The sequence below is a fragment of the Mus musculus genome, chromosome 15, assembly GCF_000001635.26.
Source record: "Mus musculus strain C57BL/6J chromosome 15, GRCm38.p6 C57BL/6J".
Classification (NCBI taxonomy): Eukaryota; Metazoa; Chordata; class Mammalia; order Rodentia; family Muridae; genus Mus; species Mus musculus.
In genome coordinates this window covers 77,022,270-77,039,749 of record NC_000081.6, presented here as the reverse complement: position 1 = coordinate 77,039,749, position 17,480 = coordinate 77,022,270, and the positions used below count along the sequence as shown (strand labels likewise).

Sequence of the window (17,480 nt, the reverse complement as noted above, 5' to 3'; positions counted from 1 at the left end):
ATATAGTGTGGCGAGGGGGTACCTTTGGCTGGCCCATGCCAAGGTGCACCCTTAAGAAATTAGGTCTTGCAACAGATCTGGTGTAAAAGAGGTTTATTGGGGGAGGGGAGAGGCTTGAAGACCTGGGGAAGGGATAGGAGGCAGATGAGGGAACAAGTAGACAGGCAGACAGCTGGGGACCAGAGCCATGGGGCCAGAGAGGGCAGACAGAGAGGGAAGAGAGGGACCAGGTACTAGTCCTCCAAAAGGGAGAACAGGGAGAAGGAATGTTGAGAACAGAGAGCTGGGTGGGCGGTGGATCCTTTTATAGGCAGCACATACCAGGCGAGCCTGGATGCAGTCGCAGGTCATGACCCAAGCAGCTCTTAGGTCCCTGAGAGCAGCCCAGTGGAATTGCCTGTGCGCTAACACAGGGGCACGGTGCTGGGGGGGGGGGGGGAAGCGGGAGAGGGGGAAGGTGCAGTCACGGGAACAAAATGCCGGGAGCGAGCTCTTCCTACTTGTTTTGGCTCACAGTTTTAGAGCTTTCTGTTATTGATCCGTTGGCCCCGTGGGCCTGTGGTGAGGCACGCTAACCAACAGTGGAGGAAAGGGCTCATCTCAGGACAGCCAGGGAGGAGGCATGGAGGTAGAGTAAGCGGGGAGGAGGGAGAAAGGGAGGAGGGGAGGATACAAGGAGAGAAAAAAGGAGGGCGAGGGGGAAGAGGACAGGGCATAGGTCCGTCCTCCTCTTCCTCTCTCTCTCTCTCTCTCTCTCTCTCTCTCTCTCTCTCCTCCTCCTCCTCCTCCTCCTCCTTCTCCTCCTCTTCCTCTTCCTCCTCCTCCTCCTAGACAGGATTTCTCTGTGTAGCCCTGGCTGTTCAGGAGTTCACTCTGTAGACCAGGCTGGCCCTCAAACTCAACAGAAATCTGCCTGCCTCTGTCTCCTGAGTGTTGGGTTTAAAGGCATGTGCCACCACACTCAGCTTTGTAGATCCCTCCTCTTGAAGGTCCCATCACCTTTTGGGCTGGAGATATGATTCACATATTAAGAGCCTGTAACTGGTCCTCCAAAGGCCCAAGTTCAATTCCCAGCAACCATGTCAGGTGGTTCACACTGCCTGTAGATCCAGCTCTATGGCATCCAACTCCTCTGTCTTTTTGGGCACTTGCAGTGACATGCATATACCTACACATAGACATCCACATAACTAAAAATAATAAAACAATATTTTTTAAAGGTCATGTTGTCCCCAGCAGCATCCATATGCTGGTCACCAAGCCATTTGCATGTGATCTCTAGAGTCATTTCAGCAGGTGTGCCCTGGAGAGCCCCCAAATAGACCAGAAGGAAAGGCTGGGCTAAGACAGGACCACCATTAAACAGACTCTGGGAGTGGGTTTACTTGGCCCCGTGTCTGGGATGGAGTTAGGCTGACCCTCTGTGGTCTATCACCCTGTCAGTAAGAAGGAGCAGTCAGTTCTTCCTGTCTCAGAGAACCAAGGCAGAGTGGGCTGGCGGCTGGGTTCGCAGGCCAAACCCAATTCCCTTTGCTCCGTGGCCTCTGAGAGCTGAGGAGGTGGGGTTGGAGCTGTTGCTTCAATTCTACCTTGGGTTCCTGGCTTCTCACCAGACAGCAGGGACCCTGTGCAGGGAGTCAATGACCCAGAGGTCAGGAAAGACAGGGCCGGGACTCTCCCCACTCCCCACAGCCCTGTGGTGGTAGGCAGGGACTTGGGAGTGTCTGTGGTCTGTTCATGAGGGGGTGAGGAGAGCTGCACCCCTCCCCCTCAACCAGCAGACAGGGAAACCTGCCAGCGACTGTGGGAGTGGGACTCCCCTGCGCAGCCCGAGCTCCAGATGTTTTTCCCATGAATGCTTTTGCAGAGTGGAGAACCGGAACCACAGTAATCCAGACACTGGCCTGGCCTCCCTCCCCAGGGCAGGGCTTCCCTAGGCTGCCCCGATAGACCCCGAGATCTGCAGTAAATCTCTGCTCCTCCAAGCCTGCATTTTCCCTTCTGTAGACAGCTGAACAATGACCATCCCCACCCCCCCTCCCGCCCCCCACCCCCACAAAGCCGAGCCTGAGACCATGTGACTTGCAATGGGACCATATTTGGAAACATTCTCTGAGGATGAAAAAAAAAATCAAATAACTCTGGAGATGAGGTCATCTTGGCGCTTGTGTGAGTCAGGAAGCCAACAGCAGTGTCCTTGAAAGAGACAGAAGACGATGGGGCTGTTTGCTAGCAAGTAGGGTTGGAGGGAGAAAAGGCAGAAATGCATCAGGCCCAGCCACTGCCTCTCTTAGCCTACACACCAGCAAGCAGGCCCACCTTCTGTTCTAAGGCATGTGGAATATCAAGAAATATCAAGGCCTACAGCCACATGACTGGGAGAGACTTAAGAAACTACAGGGCCTGCAGAAATGGCCAGAACTGCCTCATTATTGGCTGTTTTTTCCCATCCTCTGACCTGAATGCTCCTGAGGAAGGAGGAAGAGGAAGAGAGGGAAGAGGAGTGAGGAGGGGGAGGAGGAGGGAGAAGGGGAGAGAAGGAGGAGCTGAGGGGAGGAGGGAGGCCTCTAAGCAGGTCACTGAGTGGTTATAGCCTCCTCGGTAAGATGGGGAGGGCTGTGGAAAGGCTTAAACCTTCTGCGTCATCCTTCAGTTCAATGTGGTAATGAACTGAGACACAAAGAGGGAGGAGAGGACCTGTGTTAATGTGACCTGGCCCTCTTAAAAAGGAGGGGCTGCAAAGAAAAAGGGATCTCTCCAGGCTGACCAAGAAGCCGGCCAGAACATGTTACACTGCCAAAGAGGCCCCAGAGCGCTACCACAGCCCTAACTGAGTTCTTGGGAGGCCACAGAGCCCCGCTCCCACACAGTACTCCCTGTCCAAGATTCCCCTGAGGCTGTAGCTGGCAGCCACACAGCTCACACACTGTGCCTTTTGGCTTCTGAGTCACAGGGACTAATCTTAACTGTCCATCTGATTGGTGCCCGAACCCTGGGACCGCCCCTAACTCACCAAAATGCTCCAAGTTTAAAATCTCCCCCAGTGAGCTCCCACCCTACTTAAAACCTCACTCTTGGCCAACCCACTTCACAAACTTTCTCGCCCGGCCAGCCTGGTCGTCTTGCAGTTTCCAGGTCACTCTGTGTTGTGTGTCTGCTTCCCCAAGCTTTTTCTCATCATCCCTCAGCCCTCCTGTATGACCAGGGCACTCACCCCTCCACCTGCCCCTGCCCATCTCCCAACATTGGCCAAACGCAGCCATGTTTTCTGATCTCAGGCAATGACGGTAGCTGCAGTGCACCCACCGGGGCCTGCCTGACTTTGCCCTCCTGGCCCAGAGAGGCCTGTCTTTGTCCTCCCTGAAAGTGTTCAGAGCTGGCTGGCTAAAGTGAATAGTGACCCTCTCAGAGGGGTCTCTAAACCTCTCTCTTGGTCCTGAGCACTTCTCTCCTTCCAGTTTTGGCTTGATCCAGGAGACCAGGGGTGTTTGGTGGCCCCCAAGAAGGAAGTTAGGTCCCCGAGAGATGTTGAGCAGAGCTTCAGCGCTAGGACTGAATGGTACTGTAAACGAGGCCTGAACCACTCGGGCCTAGGGCCTGCTCTGGCTCTTGCTTCCTCTAACAAGGCCTGAGAAACTCTCCTCTGTCCTCACAGTGCAGGTCAACCTGTCTCTGACCGCCCCATAAAGCTGCCAAGGCTCCCTGGTTCTTGGAAGTCTCTTCTCGACTTTCCCCCTTTTCTTCCACACCAGCATCCTCAGGGCCTGTCCTGGCTAGTTTTGTTTTGTCAAGCTAGAGTCATCTGGGATGAGGGGACCTCAATTGAGAAATTACCTCTATCAGATAGACTGGCCTGTATGCAAGCCTGTTATGGTTTGTAAATGCTCAGACCAGGGAGTGGCACTAATAGAAGGTGTGGCCTTGTTGGAGTAGGTGTGTCGATGATATGGGTGTGGCCTTTAAAACCCTCATCCTAACTGCCTGGATGCCAGTATCTGCTAGCAGTCTTCAGATGAAGACATAGAACTCTCAGCAAACAGTTTATTGTCATGGCAGAAAATAGATGTGTAAAACCATCCCCCACTTCTCAGGGTGGGCCCGAGATTAAATACCTTTTACAGGGAGGAACTTCTGGGAAGGGAAGTTTATTGGCTAAGCCCTCTGGGCCTAGGTACCTTATTAGAATGGAGAACTCTGTTTTGGACCTATGTGACCATAGGACATGTTTCTTTTATGTGAGAAGCATGTCACATGTTCCAAGTCAGGAGTCTGTCAGGGAGCTGGGAGACACCTAAGCCTCAGGTGTGTGCCCACTGAGCCTCCAGGTCTTGGCCTGCTCTTCCTGGCACAGTTTCACGTCCCACAGTTTCTCATGATAATGGACTCTAACTTGTAGGCCAACTCTACGCTTTCCCGGATAAGCTGCCTTTGTGTTTATCACAGGAAGAGAAAACAAACTCAGACAAGGCCTTCCTTTTTTTGCCCTCTCTGTATACTGATAGGCCAGAGCACACAGTTTCAGTCCAAAACTGTGCTCCACAGGACAAACCGAAGCATCTCCAAATTGCTGGGTAAACCCCTAGCTGTTTTGGGGTACAACTAGAGTAAAGAGAAGAACAAATCCACACCACCCCTATCCGGTGACAGCATAAGGTGGGGGACTAAGATCAGAGATGCCCCAGCTGGGCCTATGGGAGGATGTCGGTGTCTCGGGACCCTGCATGGTGGAGTGGGCTTGACTTTGGAGACACAAATCAGGGTGACCCACGGATGTCTTGTCTTTTTCCTTCCGAGTTTCCCTCCCACAGAGGAGCTTTGGATGCAAGGCTCTGGTTTTTCCAGAGGACAGAGGCCCAAGGTGGAGGAACTGGGGACCCAGGAGAAGGCCTGCAAAGAGGGCACCCCATTCCATGTGAAAGTTGCCAGTCCTAGAGCCTCTGCCCAGGATGCGCAGGCAGGCGACTGCCCTTGCAATGGCTGAATAGATGTGTAGATAGTCCTCGACCTGGAAAGGCTGGACTCCTCCCAAGCTGCCCTGGGCCTGTGGGGTTCCTAATCACTCACGCCATCTGTTGGTGTTCCATTCAGCTGGCCGGCTCAGGCTGCCCCACACCCCACACCCCCACCATGCATACTTGGTTGTCCTCTGCATCCAAACCACCACCACCCTGTCTACATCCCCTCCGCAGGCACCTGAAATGTCTTTCTTGCCCACACCTACCCATGGTTTTAAAACACTAACAGACCCTGGCTGTAATTCAGTGGCCGAGAGCTCATGCCTCAGCAATCAAGAGAGTGCATAGAAGGGTGAGGCTGAGGCAGATGTAAGGGAACTTTTTGGGGTGGTGACAGTGTTCTGTGTCTTGATAGTTTGGGTGAGCCAAGTGTGTGCTTCAACAAAACCCAGCGCAGCCTCAGGTCTGTGAGTTGCTTTGGATGTGAGCATCACTGGGGAGAAAAAAAAAAAATGCAAATCTTGCTTCTCATCCAGAAAGCATTAAACAGGAGGCAGCCAGATACATGTCTGCAACCATGCATCACTTGGGGACCAGGTACCTTCTAAAGATGGCTGCCGGTCCTTATGCGAGTATCGCATAGATGGAGTAGCCTATGGTAGGCTTTGAATCTGGGACCCCCCTTTCGCCACTGTATTCTGTGCCACATATGTCATCTGCTATGTGCTTATTTAAGTTGGGTCCCCCCTTCCCCCCATTTCCTGGCTGTTGTGAACAGGGGGGAATAGCCATGGCTGAGCAAGCATCTGGAGAGCAGCGTGTCCTCCTTTGTACGCATGCCAAGGATGGCCATAGCTGGGTCCCATGGTAGATTGAGTTTTGCTTTTTGAGGCTTCTCCACACTGATTTCCAGAGTGGCCACTCCAGCGTGTGTCACGCCCCCACCCCCCCCAACGCTAAACAAGGACCATCCACAATCTCGCTGCCATGTGCTGTCGGCCAATGGTTGATGTCAGCCATTCCGAGTCGGGTGAGATGAAATCTCAGCTGCTTTAGTTTGCGTTTCTCTAATTACTAAGGATGGTGGGCACATTTAGAGGCATTCCTTAGCCATTGTTATCTCTTCTGTTGAGAACCCTCTATCTAGACCCGTAGCCCCATTTAAATTGTCCTCTGTTTCTTTGACACTCTGTTTTCCCTTTATATGTCCTGGATACTAATCCCCTGTTTGGACTCCAGGCTCATGCTAGCTTTCCTAGAGAGTCCAAGGCCAAGGACCTTAGAAGAGAATTTGTTACCACCAATTTGTTAGATGAACATAATTCCTCTCTACATTCTAAATTCTTCTTCTTCTTCTTCTTCTTCTTCTTCTTCTTCTTCTTCTTCTTCTTCTTCTTCTTCTTCTTCTTCTTCTTCTTCTTCTTCTTTTTCTTCTTCTTCTCCTCCTCCTCCTCCTCCTCCTCAACCTCCTCCTCCTCGTTCTCCTTCCTCTACCCCCCTCCCTGCTCCCATTGTTGTTTTTGCTTTTGTTTTTTGAGTCAGCGTTTCTGAGTGTAGCGCTGGCTGTTCTGGAACTCGCTCTTGCTCTATAAACCAAAGGCCTCTTGCCTCTGCCTCCCAGTGCTGGGATTAAAGGTGTGTGCCACCACCTCCTGGTTCTACATTCTAAATCTTGTTCTCGTGTCCACACCGTCCCTCATCAAAGAAGCCTCTCTTACAGCAAGTGGAGACCATCACAGAAGATCCACAACTCACATCGCAGAGATCAACAGACAGTGCGAAGCCAGTACCAGAAGCCGCATTTGTAGCACAGCTCCTGCGTCTATGGGAACATGGAAGAGGGAGCAGAAGATGGTAAGAGGCAGAATACCAGAAGTCTGCTGTGCACCAGAGTCTCCTAGGAACGGCTCCATAAACAAGATCAAGACAATGGTCATATTAGTGGAAATGTTAACATGAAAGGGGGAAATTTTTGCAAGGACCACCCCTAAACAAGGAACTGCAGGCAAATAATGACTGCTGGGAGATGGAACATTAGCCTCTCACAAGAGTGAGCCTCCTTACTGGCTGCCGGCATTGAACCATATACACATCACCAACATAAACACACTTATCTATGATCCCAGCACTGTGGAGGTGGAGGCAGGAGGCTCACTGTGTTCAGTGAGAGATTCGGCCGCAGGGAAATGGGTGGGGAGTGATAGCATGGGCTCAGGTGAACACACACACATACAAATACACACTCATACACATATACACACACATACACATAAACCCTAATACACATAAACCACATGTACACACAACACACATGCACACAAGCATATACACACCACACATGTACAAGCACATACACACAACATACATATATACACCACACATACACATAGAAGCACATATACACATACACACACAAGCACCCTCCACATACATGCATATACACATAACACAACACACACAAGCAAATTCACACAACACACACATATTCAACACACATACACACAAGCACCCCCACATACATGATGCACACACTCATGCACAGATGCACACAAACACAAACACATACACATCACACACACATACACACACATGCACACACAGAACCCAATGGATCTCTTTCCCATAGCACTTCTAAATGAAAGAGAAGTTAATAGAAATTAATACCATCTTCTTTTTTTTTTTTTTTTTTTTTTTTTTTTGGTTTTTCGAGACAGGGTTTCTCTGTGTAGCCTTGGCTGCCCTGGACTCACTCTGTAGACCAGGCTGGTCTCGAACTCAGAAATCTGCCTGCCTCTGCCTCCCAAGTGCTGGGATTAAAGGCGTGTGCCACCACTGCCCGGCTTTAATACCATCTTCTGGGACTCTATTATTTGAAGTTTGGTGTCACCTGCAACCAAGCCCAGTCCCTCCCCACAACCCTGGGTGCTTTAGTTTTTGTGCTGGGGATAGTGGGTGAGTCAAAACTTTTCAAAAAAATATCTGAAATAACAGGGCTTATTGGGACTCTTTAGGTGTTATCCAGAAATATAACCCTGGGACAGGTCCCCATAGGTCACAGCAGCAGAGAGGACGGTGTCTGCTGAGCCCAGAGCTAAGGGTATTTTTATAGGGGAATTGGGGGGCAGGGGCTGTGTTGGTGACAGTGGACCTGTGGTACCTTTAGGGAGATAGAACAAACAGAGGAAAGTTGTGGGTGAGGGGTGGTCCATCAGTCTGTGCTTGCTTCTGATCTGCCTAGACTCTGTCTGGAAAGCTCAGACATAAATAGGACAAGCTCTCTGGTGGTCAGCTGTCGGGATCTAAGGCAGGGTCACAGAGCCCAGTCAGGCTTGTAAGATGATCCTTTCTGGTTTTGTCTGCTTAATTCTCTTGTTCTTCTCCCTTGCACCCGCCAAGCCCACATAGCTAAATGTAGCACATTCCAGAATTTTCTTTCTAACACATCCTTTCCTCTTTCTGCTCATAAAAACCTCCAACTGGGCCAGCAAAATGGCTCAGTGGGTAAAGGCATTTGCGTCCTGGAACCCACACAACGGTGGAAGGAGAGAACTAAGTTCACAAAGGTTTTCTGTGTGGAGGTCAGGACATACATGACCCCCCTATAGGATACACACACCACATACATGCGTATGCAATATATATATATATATATATATATATATATATATATTACATACATGATGCACATGTTATATATGTGTTGATGGAACAGGTCAGTCTCATGACTTCTCAGTACTTATATCACAGTGTGCTATAGAGTACCTACTACATACCAGGCCCTTCGAGTTTACATCCACTCCCTGCTTTAGCACTTGTGATGGGGTGCTGCAGATAAGCATGACTGTTATACAAACATTAGACCATGCGTTCCAAACCCTAGCACTTAGGGAAAGTTAGGCATGGCCGTGTGTGCTTGGGACCCCAGTGCCGGTCATGGGAACTGGGCTACAGAGACAGGCTGAGAGTGGGCGCTTGCTGGCCAGCCTAGCCCAACTGGAAAGCACCGGGCTCCAGGCTCAGTGAAAGACCTCAGCTGAAGGGATAAAGTGGAGAGTGATAGAGCAGGTCACCCTTTGGATGTCCTCCTCTGGGTGTCACATGCACGCTTGCAGACAGGCACATACACTCACACAGACACACAGATAGGCACACACAGACACAAGACATACACACGCAAACATGCCCACACAGACATCTATACAGGTACACACAGACATACACACATATATACACACACAGATACATACACACATAGACACGTAGACACATGCATACACAAAGACATGAACACACAGGCACACAGACATACACACAAAGACACATAGACACACTCAGGAACATACACATAGACACACACACACACATACACATGCATGCTCATACAGACATGCACAAAGAAACACACAAACACATACATGCACACATATACATAAATACACACAAACACACAGACACAAGACAAATATATACACAAGACATATACTACACATAGATACACATGCATACACATGCATATACATATATACACATAAACACAAACACACACATAGTCACACAGACACATACACATAGACACATGCATAAACACACATATACACAGACACACATAGACACATGCACACACACACTATTCAGGATGACACTTGAGAAAGAATGCCTTTTAAAGTTCTCATTTTACAAATAGAGAAGTTCTCATTTATAAATGGAAGAAACGAGGTAACCACTCTTTCTTTGAGTCAGAAATGGTTTAGGATGGCACCAGAGGCAGCTGTGTGGCTCGCCAGCCTCACGCCCCAGCTGAGCTGCCTGCACAGCCATTCACACACTGCTAAAGCGACCTCCTTCCACCACATTAGAAAATCCAGGAGACATAGGCCTCTCCTCAGCCACCGGAGGCCTATCCAACACAGTCAATTCTGCACCCTCAAGTCCTCCCACACAGGGCTCACCCTCCTTAGTACCCATGTACTGTGCTCCCTCTTACTCTCATTTCAGCCAACTATCCCCTCTGCCCACAGGCCAATCCCCAAGCCAGACACAGCCTGACAGTCCTTCCACAACCTCTGCCTCACAAGGATGACTTTGCCACCCTGGGAGCCAGAGTGTGGATGACTCGTCTTTTAACAATGTGGAAAGCATCACCTGTCTTCAGGGCCAGAAGCAGTGACCACAGACAGACACACTCAGTTTGTGAGTGGTGGAAGGAGTGCCGTAGGTAGCAGCATTTCTTCCATATGCCACTAGATGGCAGCAGGTTCCCCAGCTGACAGTCACTGGGAAAGCAACCATTTCATTCAGGACCCTGAGACCCTGGATGGAATCCAAACACCGAAATAAGCTTTCAGAACGCTCAGGTCTGGTACTTATTAGTGCTGCCAGGAAGAGGAGGAGGGGAGGGGAGGAACTGAGATCAGACATCTCTGAGCCACAGAGCACAGATGTGGACACCGACTCCTTGCTTGGGCTCTGATCCGGACTTGCTGGCTGACTTTGAACAAGGTCCCTAAATTTCTGTGTCTCTGTTTCTTCATGTGTAAAAGCGGGGACTATATAAAAATGCTTGCCCCAGAGGAAGGGCTCTGGGAGGAGGGAGAGGGTACACTCCGGTGTGCAGTGAGCAGGGTGTGTTTGTGGAATCTGTGTAAAGTCTCTATGAGAAAGATTCTACAGACAAACTGACTAGTTAGAGCCCCGTGGTTATGGAGAGTTGGAGTGTTGCCGATCCAAAGCCATCATCATGTTGGTCTATCCTCCATATCTTTACTTACCCGTCTCTCACCATTTAAAATCATTATCTTTCTACTGTCAAGTGAAACCATTCACTCTCAACAGCCCCAAATCTAAGAATGTTTTCAGCTAGCATTTGAAATCCAGGGTCCCCTTAACCTGCTTTACCTTCCATCCTCACCACTATATTTGTTAAGTGCCTTATTATTTTAGTTTGTTGTCTGACTATAAAAAGTTCACAGAGGACATGTATAGTGGTGGATGTTTGTAATCTCAGCATTTGGATTCACGAGGAGTTCAGAGCTTGGACTACATGAGACCCTGTGCTAGCCTGGGCTACATGAAACCCTGTCTTAAAAACAAACGACAACAAAAAAACAACAAGGAAGCATGCAAATAGTTCACATAACCATTCCACAGGAAATGTGTATACGTAGAGTAGTTCAGCGCTAGCCTGGGCTACAAGAGGCCCTGTATTTAAAACAAAACAAAGCAAAACAAACAAAACAAACAAACAAACAAACAAACAAAACAAAGAAGGGAATATTCCACAGGGAATAGTGTCATAAATACAAGTGTGTATGTAGGGTAGTTCAGAGCTAGCCTGAGACCTTAGCTTTAAAACAAAACAGAACAAAACAAACAAAACAAGGAAACACACAAACAGTCCCCATAACCATTTCACAGGGAATAGTGTCATATGTACATGTGTGTGTATATATGTACATGTGTGTATATAGTGTCATATGTACATGTGTGTGTATACACACATGCATGTATAATATAAGCCCCTGCTTCCAGCACTGCTCTCTCATGCTTGCCTCAGAGGAAATGGTCTCTTGCTTCTGGAGCAAGACCTGTGCTTTGCACCCATGAGTCTCTAATCCTGGTTCCAAGGCTCTTGCAGAGTGAAAATGGGGCTCTACTGGTCTAGACTAGCTACACCCCAAAACAGAGAGGTAAGAAGGCAGAGCCTCTACTGGAGCCTGGAAGGTGGAGGAGGGGCTATCCTCAGAAAGCAGAGGGATGGGCAGCCCCTGGGATGAGGGACTGTGCGGGTGGGGGGGAGACTGGCTCATCCAGGTGACACATGGAAGGGGGGCCATAGAGAGGGAGAGGGAAGGAGGCCAGTACCCTGGGCCACCTGCTGACGGGGACAAGCAGATCCTGTGTGCCTGCCAGTCTTTCCAACAAGCCCCTAAGGGCCTTTGGGGAAGGAGCAGCCTGTGTGTGGACCGTATTTTTAGCTCCCTGTGCATCTGCTGGCGTCTGTGAGGCACCTCCCTTATTCTCAGCCTTGGTCACTGACTCAGGCTCCTGAGGGTATCTAGGGAAAAGGTTGGCTTGGTTAGTATGACAACAACCCTAAGAAGGGTCGCGCCCAGCCATGGGTGGTGAGTTTGTGAGAGATCCAAAGAAAACTTGGGGGTCCCCCCACCCCATCAGGGCCTCCCAGGCTCTGCCAACAACAGGTTGGCTGTGCATATGTCCTGGCCCGAGACAGCCAGAGGTGGGACTTAGCCAGAGATGCATCCCAGCTGGAGGTGGGAGAAACCAGGCAGAGGCCATGCTCAGATCAAGGAGGGAAGAAGGAGGGGGCCCAGGCTTTAGGAACCAAGAGCTCCCTGCCACCACTGGGTCCTAAGTTCCAGAAGAGTCCAAAGGAGTCATCTCTTGACCTTGCAAGAGAGATCTGTTGGCTGCCACAAGGCTGTCAAGCTCCCAAGTTACTAGATAAGTCTAGGGCCTTGAGGGAGGCGAGGTGCAGAGCTGTCCGGGTACAGAGCTGCCCAGTGGGCGCTGGCAGACTAAGCTCCTGGCTTGCTTTGTCCAGAATGGTGTTCAGAATCCTCAGAAGGTGCAGTCTGGACCTCCAACCCCTGCTTGTGTGAGACCCAACAGGCCTTCTGTACCCCAGCAGCAAGCAGAGTCCTTGCTTGCAAAGAGGGGGTGCTATGCAGGTGACATCTGGGTCAATGGAAAGAATTTGTGCAGCTCTGGGTAACGGTCACTGACCCTAGATGCATCCAAGCAGATATCAGGGGGTGGTCTGTAGAGGATGTTCAGAGGAAAATTGGATGAGGCCTCTTTAGCATCTAGACAACATGTCCCTGTTGTTCTAGAAGTCTCCATCCCTAGATGTCTACAATCCTGGAATCTAGAAGCCAAGGTTCTAGAGACGTAAACAAGAAGGCTCTGGTACATGAGAACTTTTATCCAAGGATCTTGAGACTTCTTTTTTTAAAAAAGATTTATTTATTTATACAAATACACTGTAGCTGTCTTCAGACACACCAGAAGAGGTCATCAGATCCTGTTACAGATGGTTGTGAGCCACGGTGTGGTTGCTGGGAATTGAACTCAGGACCTCTAAAAGAGCAGTCAATGCTCTTAACCACTGAGCCATCTCTCCAGCCCCTGGATCTTGAGACTATTGAGGTGGGTTTTACAAGTCTCACACTTGGGGATGCAAAGCACTCTGGGATAGGCAGAGAGTCAAGCTACCTTGGGAATTTAGCCCGTTACGTGGGTGTCTAGCAAACTCATATGTGTACATGTGTGACAAGAGTGTGGAAACCAGGCTGTGGGGAATTTTGCACACCAGGCTTCCTCATGGTGGGTCTGCAGCCTCCTAGCCTGGCCAGGATGCAGCTGTCACAGGGAGACTAATAGGCACCAAACAGGGGCTGGCTCCAGGTCTCCATAGCAACCCAGAGACAGGGTAAGTATACACAATTGCCCCTGCCACCCTGACAGCTTACATGGTAAAGCTTTTAAAAAGCCCATCTACCTTCAAGCCACAGACTTTCCCAGCCAAGATGGCACATGGGGCACCTGCCAAACCCGTGAGAGCTCCTAGGTAAATACCTCATACCACTGGGGGACTGATGAGGGCTTAGTTACCTTGGTTACCACCAGACAACTCTGGGAAGCTGGAAGACAACAGAGCTGGGTGGTACTGTCCAAGGGACGCGCAATAAAGTGTGACTTCTGCACAGAATGCCAGTGCTGTAAGGTAGGACCTAGAGCTGCTGGTATGACAGGCCTGTCAGGGGATGAGCCAGTGCCTTCCCCAGCATGTGGACCAAGTGGTCTGGCCATCCTGGGACAGTTGGCCTCTTTCCTTCTGTCTTCCCTTCCTGTACCCAGAACTCATACTCTCAATGACCAGAGAAGTGTGTGTGTGTGTGTGTGTGTGTGTGTCAGGGGAGGAGTGGAAGCTGCAGAGGGTCAGCTCCTGTAAACAAGCACTGACCAGGTCCTCAGCCTCTGGACGAACGATAACACGAACATTCCCTCTGGAACCCATGTTTCTCATTTCCTGCTTTCTTGGGCCCTGGTGGCCATCAGCCTGGGCATAAACAGGAGTGATTCTTGTCTGTCACTCCTCCACAACTGGCTGATGTTCCAGAAGGAGACACAGAATCATGCTGGAAGCTCATGGGACCTGACCTCCTCCAGCTCCCTGAGGGAGGATGTGGGCTCCGGGCCCTCTGTTCTCTCCCAGGGCTGGGCATGAGGCTCACAATTTTCCTGCTGTGTTTTCCCACTGCCTGGCTGACTCCATCCACAACCCTGCTCAGTTTGTAGAGACATCTGACTGGCGGCGCTAACAGCACCAGCTGTTCAGGTAGAGTCCTGCTATTGACTGCCCTGAGTCAGGTATCTGCCCTGTGATTGGTGGCTGATTTGAAGAGATCAGCTAAGGAGTCTCACAATGTGACTCCCACTGTCACCTCAGCAGGGCCCACTCGAGATGTTTTGCTCGAGCAATGGTTCTCAGCCTTCCTAATGCTGCAACCTTTCAATACAGTTCCTCATTATTCTTTTTGTTGCTACTTCGCAACTGTGACTTTGCTACTGTTAGGAATCGTAATGTCAATTTCTGATATGCAGGGTATCTGGTACTCGGCCCCTGTGAAAGGGTTGTTCAACCCCCAAAGGGATTACAACCCACAGGTTGAGAGCCACTGCTTTGAAGAGTCATGAAGGATGGCTAGTCTCTGCTGACACACCCAGAGTAGACCCAACATAGTCAGACACAAGTGACCTGTTCTTTCTGAGCTACATTATAAGTGGGATGGTACCCCCTTCCTCACTTGGTAGTTGGATGGGATCTTGCCAGGGAGACACTTTAAAACCTGACAAGCCACTGGGTGTGGTCTCACATGTCTTTAGTCCAAGCATTCAGGAGACAATTGCAGGCAAATTGCTGTGTTTGATGCCAGCCTGGGCTATACAGCAAATCCCAAGCCAGTCAGGGCCACACAGTTAGACAAGACAAAATCTGGACTGTCCTGAACACACAGAAGTATCTATGTGACGACCGTCCCAGCACTGAGCACCCTCCAGGGGAGTGCTACAAGATTCTTGGCCACAGGATGTCCTTAATGTGTTGTTTCAGCGTGTGACAGAGTGGCTGTCATACTTTGTGCACTCTGTGACTGTTGGCTGGGGGGTAGGTAAGTGATGGATGGGTAGATGGATAGAGAGGGAGCGTGAAGGGATGAGAGATGATGATAGAGAAAGAATAATTGATGGGTGGACCATGGATGAAGAATGGAGAGTGGGTGGATGGATGATAAATAATGGGTAAACTATGGGTAGATGGATGAATGATGGATGAAGGATGACAAATAGATGGATGATGAATGGATTGATTGATAGGTAATAATTGGTGGATGGGAATAAATGCATAGATGGATTGATGGATAACAGCTGACCGCCGGCTGACTGGCTAATGGACAAGTGAAGGATGGGTAGAGTGGACAGATAGATGGAAACTCAGTCCATTCTCTTTCTTATAAAGCTACCTACCTTTTATCAACATTATTTCTTCAGCTCAAATTAGGTACAGAGCCCTGTGTGGAGCTCAAAAGATATACTATGAATGAAGCAGACCCTATTATCCCTCACAAGATACAAAATATTTTAAAATTTATTTTTATATGCACACGCGCGCGTGCACACACACACACACACACACACACACACACACACTCATGGAATTCAGAGGATGACAACTTTCAGGAATCAGCTTTCTTCTTCCACCACGTGGGTCTTGAGGATGAAACTCGGGCCTTTGGATTTGGAGGCCGCTGCCTTTACCCACTGAACCATCTCTGTAGCCCCCAAATGAGGTTTTCAAGAGCATGAACTATGAGTCCAGACTCACTAGAGTCAAACGCCATCTGTGTTATGTGTTATCATCCTGGGGACCATGTCAGTGTTTACCCTAAGGACTTCTCAGGGAATTTCGAGAACATGGCGCCGGGCGTGGTGGCGCACGCCTTTAATCCCAGCACTTGGGAGGCAGAGGCAGAGGCAGGTGGATTTCTGAGTTCGAGGCCAGCCTGGTCTACAAAGTGAGTTCCAGGACAGCCAGGGCTACACAGAGAAACCCTGTCTCGAAAAAACAAAACAAAACAAACAAAACAAAACAGAAACAAAAACAAAACAACAAAAAAATAACCAAAAAAAAAAAAAAAAGAACATGGCAAAGAGAAGAGGGTCTGTGCCTGGCAGAGTCCGGGAGTATTGGCTGCCATCACCCTGCTGGAAGTGCCACATGCTGCACCAAGGGAAGTGGTGGGGTAGGAGATCACAAGGAATGGGAGGAGCTGAGGGTTTCATGGAGCATGGGAGCACAACCTTGCAGAGAAAGCCAGGAGCAAGCTCAGAGCTGGGCATTCTTCAAGTCAGAGACTTGTCTTGGTTGGTTCAGCCACAAGCACAGACCTGTTGTGGCTCCTTTGTACCACTTTCAGCTGGGCTTAGGGCATCAGCAAAGTAAGAAGAGGGTGGCAAGATGGCTTAGTGGGTATGAAGACTTGTCACCACGGCTGAGGATCTGAGTAAGATTCCTGGGTCTTTTTGAAAGGAAAGAATCAATGCCTGAAAGTTGTCTTCTGACCTTTACAAACATGCTGTAGCGCACTCTCTTTCTCTCTCTCTCTCTCTCTCTCTCTCTCTCTCTCTCTCTCTCTCTCTCTCGTACATGTACATGCACACACACACGTATTAAATAAACAAAAGCAGTCAGAAAGTGAGAGGAGGAGACTTCTAGGGGTCAGCAAGATGCCTGTGCCCAAGCTTAGAAACATGACAAGTCCCTGTGGGGCAGCAGACAGGGGGAGAATTGGGTTTCAGCTGCTGGCAGTGGCTTCGGTGCCCTTTCTGTGGGCTTGTGCAAGTCCAGACAGTGACCTGGCTGCTTCCCCCTCCCCACCCCCTACTGCCCCAAGCTGTCCTAGCTCCCACAATGGCACTTGCCCCAAAATAGCTGCCCATGTGAGGGCCAGAGAAAGGCAGAGATTAGACCCCTGGAGGGTTGAGCACGGTAGCAGGAAGGGCATGTGGCACCCAGTGATCCTGGCCAGACTAGCATCTGGGAAGGTATAAAAGCCCTTCAGGACCAGGTGGCCTCAAATCTCAGCTGACAGCCAGCCCACACTCTCTCCTTTTGTCCTCTTTAGAAGCCACCATGGGGCTCAGTGATGGGGAGTGGCAGCTGGTGCTGAATGTCTGGGGGAAGGTGGAGGCCGACCTTGCTGGCCATGGACAGGAAGTCCTCATCGGGTAAGAGGAAGAGACCCTTATCTCAATACCTGTTTGCCAAGGTTCACCATATGGCGACAAGGTGGAAGCTGGCAGGGTAGACCAGTTGGCTGCAATGATGAGGTCAGATTTCACTTGCTTCTAAGTGCTGGAGACTGGAGTAGAGAAATAAAAAGGGGGATCTATCCATCTCCGCTGACGTCAGCAACCAAAGCAAGCTTGAGCATCAAACAGTCCACC

The 17,480-nt window shown here is 49.9% G+C and overlaps 1 protein-coding gene across 3 annotated transcripts in view, besides 1 other annotated feature; it reads left to right on the top strand.

The window, feature by feature from the left end:
* The window catches only part of Mb (myoglobin), a 35,182-nt gene that overhangs the window by 10,919 nt on the left and 6,783 nt on the right, over positions 1–17,480 (top strand). The window contains exons 1-2 of one of the 3 annotated variants that reach the window (NM_001164048.1): positions 17,023–17,078; positions 17,159–17,261. In NM_001164048.1, the coding sequence (NP_001157520.1) occupies positions 17,167–17,261 (95 nt within the window). In that variant the 5' untranslated portion in view covers positions 17,023–17,078; positions 17,159–17,166. Of the gene's footprint in view, positions 1–16,962; positions 17,262–17,480 lie in introns of those variants that run through there. The other 2 variants (NM_013593.3, NM_001164047.1) reach the window with 2 other exon arrangements.
* Positions 986–3,110: an enhancer, noted in NCBI's record as "VISTA enhancer mm106". NCBI's record gives its function as "enhancer in: somite[4/6] | heart[5/6]" and the evidence as "EXISTENCE:transgenic organism evidence [ECO:0001131][PMID:17130149]".